Genomic DNA, 9,177 nt, shown 5'->3' on the forward strand with positions numbered 1-9,177 from the left:
TTCATAGTTTCTGGGACGGATCAAATTTTCTGAATTTGTATCTGTCCAACGAAACGTCCAACTCGATCAGTCCTTTGGTACTGTACTAACCAAACGTCGAGAACATGGTTCTCACGTCGTCGTCGATCATGAACTTCATCCGATTGAACTGCAAAGTTCTACCATCCACCCTCATTGTGTCTTTGTGGTTGAGTTGACGGTTGATTTGGTCCAGCTGATCCATCGACCCGAAGAAAGTGACATAAGTGCGAATCCTGAATGGATGGGGTGGTTTTTCTCCGTTGTAGTAAACTGCAGCTAGCCTGCTGTTTGGATAAATGACGAAAATGTCCAAGAATTTAATGGTGTGGTTTACTGCTTATGAAAATATGCACACTAATTTATAGAACTTTTTGTGCGTTGTGTACCACATAAACTATCGGTGCGTCGTGGATCATAAAAAAATCCTATACATCAGATTTTCAGATTGTATAATCCGAAATATCCCTCACCCTATAAAGTACGAAGTTTAACTCATTTTCACTCATTATTGAAGCATTTCGGGTTCTATAATTCGAAACCTTCTGGAACATTTTAGGATTGTAAAATCCATATCAGCTCAGAGGGTTGGACGATTACTTGCTCAGCAAGAGTAACTCATGAAACACGTTATTGAAAGGGTTTTACCAGCTTTAATGACTGGTCAGGTTCTTTAAACACGATTTTTTGACCCCCATGTAAGAATCATTAAACTCTATGCAACTCATTTTTCATAAATTTTCTTTATAAATACCCTTCAATCCTTCACAATTTCTCACACCATCATCTCACATTCTCTCCTGCTCCTTTCTTCTACAACTATGTGTTTCCATCGTTGGCCTTTCATACAAAAAGACTACTTTGAAAATTCAGAATTTGCATGGAAGGTCAATGGGGATGGTGTAACGCCGCAAAGAAGGGCGGTCTGTCTGGGCGTGAGGTTGGTCTGTCTGGGTGCAAGGTTGACCATCAAGGCCTCTTTCACCCTAGAAAGGAAACAAACCTTACCTCAGTCCCCTTCCCCTTCATCTTCTTGCACCACATGCTTAGCTTTAAGTTTTTAATAAATTAACATTAGGCCTTTGAAGATTTTATGTAATAAGCTTTAAGGTTAAATTTTATTGTTAATATACTATGATATATTAATAAAATGAGAATTCATAAATCATCTTTGTTTCTTTAATTTTTTTGTATATTTACATTTATTTTATGGTTTTGTAATTTATAATAATTATGTCAATGAAATAATATACGCCACTGTTTCTTTAAAACTCAGGGCAAAACTAATTTGGATTATATAACCCAAAAATAATCATCAATCTATTTTGGATTCAAAAATTTAAACAAAGGTCCTCAAAAAAAATAATCTAAACAAAGGGTAATTTTGAAAGAAAAAAAAAATAGACGCATGAGAAACAAACAAATAAGATGAAAAAAGTAACAAGAACAACTAGATTTACCTAAAAAAAAGAATAACTAGCGTTGAATATACGCTATAAAATTCCGAGAATATACCCAAACCCATCACCAAAAACCCCCAACACTATTTTAAACCCTCACACAGCTTCATTATCGTTCTTCAAATCCTGATGCCATAGATTTACAGGATGGTTTTTCGTTAAAGTTATTTAATAAATCTTACTTTATACAAACGCACAAATTCAATGGTTAGGGCTCAATGGAGGAGCATCCTCAGTCGTCATTGTCAGCAGTCTTCCCTGACGAACTCATTATAGAAATATTCTCCCGACTCTCTGTGAAACCTCTTATGAAATTCAGGTGCCTTAACAATTCTTTCAAAACTCTCATTTCCAATCCTCACTTTGTTCAAATGCATCTCAATAAATCATCACGAAACCCACACCTCCTACTAACTTCCTTACCACTGTTTGATCTCATAACCTTCCCAATTTCTCGTTTACTCGATAATTCATTGAAGACCACCATTCTTTATGATTATATCCATGGATTGATTGAGAATGGCGATAGTTGGTTAGTTACTGGTTCATGTAATGGATTGATATGCTTGGTTAATATTCATACTTCATGCCTCCGTTTTTTGAACCCAGCCACTAGGACTAAATCTGATTTTATTTCAGTTTCTTCGAATAAATCTTTTCAGCACTCTTTTGGTTATGATACTTTGACCGAAACTTATAAGGTGGTAGCTCTCCGTGTAGCGAAGGAGCATGGCAATGCAGCAAGAAGCATTGTGAAAGTTTTCACTTTGGGGGATAATTCTTGGAGAAATATTCCTCCTTTCCCTGTTATTCCACTTTTTTGGGCTTATCATTATTATAACAATGGTGTTTATTTGAGTGGTACTATTAATTGGTTGGCTGTCAGTGATTACTTTGGTTCAGATATTTTATGTGCGCGTGATGTTACTATTGATCAATATGTGATTCTTTCACTTCATCTCTCCACTGAGACACACATTCAACTTTTGCTGCCTCGGGGTTTTGATAAGCCGCCACGTTATCCGCCAAAGCTTGTGGTGTTGATGGACTGCCTTTGTTTTTGTCATGATTTTGAGCAAACCCATTTTATAATATGGAAAATGAAGGATTTTCGAGTTCAGGAATCTTGGATTCAATTATATAAAATTAGTTATAACAATTTCTTTTCACCAATGGAGCTTAAGCGGTTAGATTTCCTCGTGTTGTATCTTTCTGAGAATGGGGATACAATGATATTGTTAAACGATCACAAGGACAAGACATTTATCTATAACTGCAGAGACAATAGAGTCAAGAAAATTGGAATTACTGATAAAATATTCTGGTCGCAGACCAAGCATTACGTCGAAAGTCTGGTTTCGACTAATTGAAAGTGAGTTTCTCTTCCCCATATTACTTGTTTGAGTTTATGTTACTTCATGTTGCTATAAAGTTCTTGTAATTTAACAGTATTAGATTGTGTGAATATTTTGTGTGATGGCTTAGCTTCTAATTAGCCTGTTTATATTGTTGAATGAGTATCTATTACCATTTGTTGGATGTTAGGCTCTAACGAATTGAATGAAGGAAATTTACATGCAAATTATATGTTAGGTAATTTGCCTGAACACAATTTTTACTAAGGTTTTGTTTGCGAGTTTGGAGGGGAAGGAAGGGGAGAGCTTTGGGAAAAAGGAATGAGAAAGTGGAAAAAGTAGGAGAAAATGGGAGGGGGGGCTTTGGAGAGATAATTTTTCTTCATAATACAAAACTCTTATCATTTGGGGAAACTTAAAAATTGTATTTGAGGAGAGTTTGTATGAGTCGCCCAATTGCTGCTAAATAAGGAATTTTACCTGCTAATCCCTAACCTAAAGCAAATTCTACAAGACCAATTGACCAGAAAGTTGTGATCAGAAAATAGCAAAACTTCCCAGAGGTGAAGTTGTAAGTTCACTCCTATAAATTGGCTTATCACCCATCACTGATCAAATGATAACTCCCTTAATTTATGATTAAGTCAATTGTGATTTTGAAACTGATATGGGTTAGCCTAGATTTGTATTTAAAGCTTATTCTGATGTTCTTCCTATATCACTTATATTTTTAGTTGATTAACATATATAAGCTTTTTTCTTCTTGTTGTTTTTTGAATTTATTGCGTTAGTGGAAGAAGTATTTGTATCTTTCAATGAAGAAGAAATCTACCAAGGAAATAATAAATGTGATGATAGTTTAGAACCAAATATTGTTGATGGAAATATATTTAGCTCGAAAAATGAACTTACAAAGTATATTTATGCCCAGCCTATAGGTTTTAAAGTTACTATACTTAGTAGCAAAAATGGTGATGATGGAAAGAAATATTTTCCTCTTTCATGTAGTCATGTAGCAAAGATGGTTTTGAATTGTTATAGGTACTAGATCTTTATAGTCACTGATATTTTTTGTATTAAATAATTTGATATAAATTCATCAATTCTGTCATTTTATCTTTTTGTAGGCACAACACCATGTGAATGATCTATCGTTGTCGTCAATTACACGTGAATCATAAAGACATGTAGTGATGATTAGTCATTTCGATACTATTTAGAAGCAGAGGATTTCAAATATGTCACTGCTATTAGTCTAAAGCTCAAGAATTGGAGTGGTTTAGTGAGTTTATATGCTTCCGTGAAATTTGTCTGCATAAGGTTTAACCATTGTAAGGCTGGTGCTATGGGTTTAACCATGGCATGAGTACACACTTTTTTCCTGCACATTTTCTGAAGTTTTGGTATTTTTTGTTTTTTAACTGTGTAATTGTGTAACTGTGTCTTCATTTTTTGGTTAAGTGTGATTAAATGAATATAGCATGTATGGGATAGGTTTGTGCTTTTGGGTGAGATGTTTTTTCAAGATGTGACTACATGGACATATTATGTGCATATGAATGACTACATCATAAGAAAAACATACAAATAGTTTAAAGAAGTGCCATGACTTAGAATCAACACAGGCACAACCAATAGGCTATAGAGCATGATACAAACATCAAAGCGAAAGATGAGTAAATGAGACCGCCTGCAGAGTATGCAATAAGCTGCCAATAGGCATACACCACAAATCAAATCATTACCCTTATGACCTCATAAAACTAGTTTCATCTACATGATCAACACGATCCGCAGACCCCCATCAGCAAAATCTTTCAATTTTGTTGTCGTTTTTCAATCTTTCGATTCACTTATCAGTCTCGGGAATAAGTGCTCTGTCAGTCCAACAGTAAGCCATGTAGATTAATTGTGAACCAGACACTTATTTCATTCCTAAAAAAATAAGGTAAGAAGAAATGTCCAAGTTAACATGGTAACTAGAAATTTTGGTCATCTTAGTAGAACAAAGTTTATCAATTTAGCCAAACGTTTCGAAAAAATTATTGTAGCCAAAATAGTAACAGATTAAGGAAATTGCAGTCATGGAAAAACAAAGGAAGTTAACATGTGCTGATACAGGGAACTTCAAAACACATCTCATAAATTGTTCTAGAGGAATCCATGAAATGCCTTAAAGAGTATTCACTTCAGAGCACTTGTGATTTGGGAATTCAAAATGCCAAAACTGAGAGTTATATATAACAATATTTCACAATTTAATTAAAGCATATAAAATAAAATTATTGGTGATAATTCCTATGATATAAAAATGAATGTATAACCTCCTCTTATTACTTACTATGGAAGCGCATGCGCTGATAAAACGGTAATTAAAAAATTTGAATTGCCATTGATGTTTCAGCTTGAAATCTTACTATGCAGGCAGATTCAATAAAGCATTTCTTGTTGTAGTTATTGTGATTTTTATCTACTGAAATGCTTCATTTTATTTGAAAATATTATTATTATTTTTTAACTGGAAAATGAATAAGATTGTCACTCATAGAAATTAAATCTGGCATGAGGAGTTAAGCAGGAGTTAACTAAGAATTGAAATTGATTTAAACAAAATGTTAGCAGTACTTAAGAACTAAGAAAGATTTGAAAACTTGATATGGGACACAATTCCTAAAAAGAAAGAACAGGGATCATTATTTAAGACATTGAAGAAGAAATTAATGTTCAATTTCTTTTGTCCCCTCATTCTCTTGTGCACTGTAATCTCTGCCTGATCCACAGCCATAGCCTACAAGCAAATAATAACATGCTTGATTCAACCCTTCCATTCATTGCTTTGTTCCTCCATCGATATTCACTCTCATAAAATGAAGCTCTATGTCAAGGACTCGACTCTAGTTATGATGTGGCCGTAGGGAGATCGAGTTTCTCATGCCCAACGGCCATGAGATCTTGAAATGCGCACATACATATATTGGATAATAAGAATGAAGAAGTCAAAACTACAATTGACTGAGATTACTTGTACCTCAAGTCACTAGCCTATAGGGTTTAGAGTGATTAGATACATTACATCATAAGATAGATTACAGTACAAACACTTTTGTGTGTTTATATATTTACACACACACACTTGATGTAATCACTATTCCATCAATACTAGATCTTTGTTTTACTTCATTATAAATTGAATTTCATCATTTAATTTAATAAATATAAATTATTTACATAATTGATCATATGTTTTAAATTTACGAATATTTTTTTGTTGTTGATAATTTATGAACATTTTCTTTGAATAACATTCTCTCTATTTTTTTACAATTTGGGAACAAATTAGCCTTGCCTAATGTCAGTTTATGTGCTTCTGAAAAGGATGATGTTGCTTTAAATGAGGAAATGCAAAATCTGCTAAATGCAATTACTTTAGATGATGATGAAGTGGAAATTCTACTTGATCCACATCGAGAAATTTGGAAATTGAAGACATGTCTTATGAAGAATTTATTCTGTTGGTTGAGAGAATTTGTAGCGTAAGTACTGGTTTATCAGAGGAAACAATTACAACTCAAATAGAGACAAAAGTTTACACACGAAACCCAAATATTATTAATTTGGAAGAGTTCCTTTATGACGTTCAAGAAATTGATGCTTGCATAATATGTCAGATTGAATTTAAAGACCAAAAAAGATTGGAATTCCTCAATGTAAGCATGAATATCATGTAGATTGCATAACAAAATGGTTGGTGATAAAAAAATGAATGCCCTATTTGAAAATAAGAAGCCTTGACTTCTACAAAGAATGATACATAGAAATCTATTAATATTTATAAAGAATTCATAGATTTCTATGTATCATTCTTTGTAGAAGTCAAGGCTTCTGATTTGCAAATAGGGCATTCATTTTTTGTCACAAACCGTTTTGTTATGCAATCCACATGATATTGATTCTTACATAGAAGAATACCGATATTTTTTTATCTTTAAATTAAGTCTGAAATATTATGCAAACATCAATTTCTTGGACGTCATAAGGGAACTCTTCCAAATTAATACTACCAGGGTTTGGTGTGTAAACTTTTATCTCCAATGGAGCTGTAATTGTTTCCACATAAACAATTACTTACATTAAAAATTCTCTCACACAATGCAAAAAAATTTCTCATAAGACATGTCTTCAATTTCTAAACGCATTTCTCGAAGTGGACCAAGCAAAACTTCCACTTCATCATCGTCTAAAGCAATAACTTTTAGATGACTTTGCACTTACTTATTTAAAGCAACAACATCCTTTTAAAAAACACATAAACCTAAAATAAGTCGAGCCTAATCTGATCCTAAATTAAATAAAAAACAGAGAATTTGGCCATTAAAAAAAATTTCATAGATTATCAACAACAAAAAACATTCGTAAATTTAAAAATAAATTTGAATATAATTTGAAAGGGGAAAAATATTATCAACTATGTAAATAATTTATATGGTTTAATAAATTGAAAGCTCAAATTCAATTTATAATGAAGTAAAGTTTAAAAAGAGATATAGTTTAATGGTATACCTTTCGTACTTTGTCGATTCAATCTGTATGATTAATTGAATTATAAGATCTTCATCTTGAATGTCATCTTCACCTTTATCATCATCAAGTGTCGCGAACTGACTTGACCCAAAATTGAACACATAGTGGACCTTGCTAAGTTATCATATCTAAAACACTGTTGAAACCAATGTTGACATTATTAAATCGGGTATAAAATGAGTTGAAATGATACAACTCGAATATTGAGTTTGTTAATAAATCTTGTTGACTAAATTTCATATGTAATTGGTCGACTCATAGAGATCGTGATATGTTTGTGATAAAAGGAAGAATACCTGGCAACACAATAAATGAAAATCAAATAACGAGAAGAAGGGATTTTTTAAAGGATCGTGAAGAAGGGTTAGATATGAAGAGCAAATAAAAAATAATTAGATCTACACAGGAAAAACAAAGAAGATGAGTGAATGGATGAGAAAAAAAATGCGTTTACAACTTATATATTCTGAGTAATAACAGGTAGGGCTCAATTTTGAACACATAGTCGACCTCTAAGTTATCATATCTAAAACACTGTTGAAACCAATGTTGAAATTATTAAATCGGGTATAAAATGAGTTGAAATGATACAACTCGAATATTGAGTTTGTTAATAAATCTTGTTGACTAAATTTCATATGTAATTGGTCAACTCATAGAGATCGTGATATGTTTGTGATAAAAGGAAGAATACCTGGCAACACAATAAATGAAAATCAAATAATGAGAAAAAGGGATTTTTTAAAGGATCTTGAAGAAGGGTTAGATATGAAGAGCAAATAAAAAAAATTAGATCTACACAGGAAAAACAAAGAAGATGAGTGAATGGATGAGAAAAAAAAATGCGTCTACAACTTATTTATATTCTGAGTAATAAGAGGTAGGGCTCAATTTTAGGGTTAGGGACTATGGGCTTGGGCCGTGAAATATTAGTTGTGATTTTAATATGGCTATTACTTTTACCACCCTATTGATTTCCTACGCGCTATATTTTTTTTCCCAAATTAGTCTTTGCTTGGAAAATTAAATCTGAAAGCTATTCGAGGTATAGAATCTGAAACTGAATAAAACTTAGAATTACAGAACAACATTGAATATAATATTAAGAACAAATTATTGAAAATGAGTAAAATTAAAAGAAAAAAAATGCAAAGAAACAAGAAATAAATAAAACTCTAATTTCATTAATATATCATATTTTTCAAAAAGTGTAATTTTCCATTAATTGAGGTAAAAAATATGTGGTAAAACGTGGTCTGACTAGTCAATAACTTTGAAAAAACGTGTTTAATGAGCAACTCTTCCTAGAATTGTTTGGTTAGTATAATCTGAACAAGCTCAAGACTGTGTTAAATTTGACACTTTATAGGGTTAGGGAGAGTTCAAATTATATAATCCAAACCATTTCAGGATATAATTTTTTCCTGTGGTCCATTGCATCGACAATTTCTATGGTTCACAACGCACATAAACTTCTTTAAATTAGTGTGCATGTTTTCATACCCAGTAAGCCACAAAAAAAAGAGTCATGGATACTACGGTTCTTGATCTAAACACCAAGCTAGCTGCAATTTACACCAACATGGGAAAACCACCTCATCTGTTCAGGGTTCAGAATGATGTCACACACTCTGAGTCAACCGTCAAATCAGCCATAGAGACACATGGAGGGTAGACAATGTTGAGTATCGATGTCGACCGACTCAGCTGGAAGAGTGCAGTTCACCTAGATGAAGCTCAGGAATGACGACGACGTGAGAACG

At 32.8% G+C, this 9,177-nt stretch overlaps 1 protein-coding gene across 1 annotated transcript; it reads left to right on the forward strand.

Moving 5' to 3' along the window:
- Positions 1 to 1,696: 1,696 nt before the first annotated feature.
- LOC146926752 (F-box protein CPR1-like) lies at positions 1,697 to 4,326 on the forward strand. The gene is made up of 2 exons (XM_085706964.1): positions 1,697 to 2,850; positions 3,961 to 4,326. The coding sequence occupies exon 1, from the start codon at positions 1,697 to 1,699 to the stop codon at positions 2,846 to 2,848; it is 1,152 nt and encodes a 383-aa protein (XP_085563090.1). The 3' UTR covers positions 2,849 to 2,850; positions 3,961 to 4,326.
- The last annotated feature ends 4,851 nt before the right edge of the window (positions 4,327 to 9,177 follow it).

The sequence above is a fragment of the Medicago sativa genome, chromosome 4 (assembly GCF_051527215.1).
Source record: "Medicago sativa cultivar Bolivia chromosome 4, Bolivia_mono, whole genome shotgun sequence".
NCBI lineage: Eukaryota > Viridiplantae > Streptophyta > Magnoliopsida > Fabales > Fabaceae > Medicago > Medicago sativa.

Excerpts from the sequence above, each read along its gene's own strand:
- LOC146926752 (XM_085706964.1), top strand. The coding sequence starts at position 1,697 with ATGGAGGAGCATCCTCAGTCGTCATTGTCAGCAGTCTTCCCTGACGAA.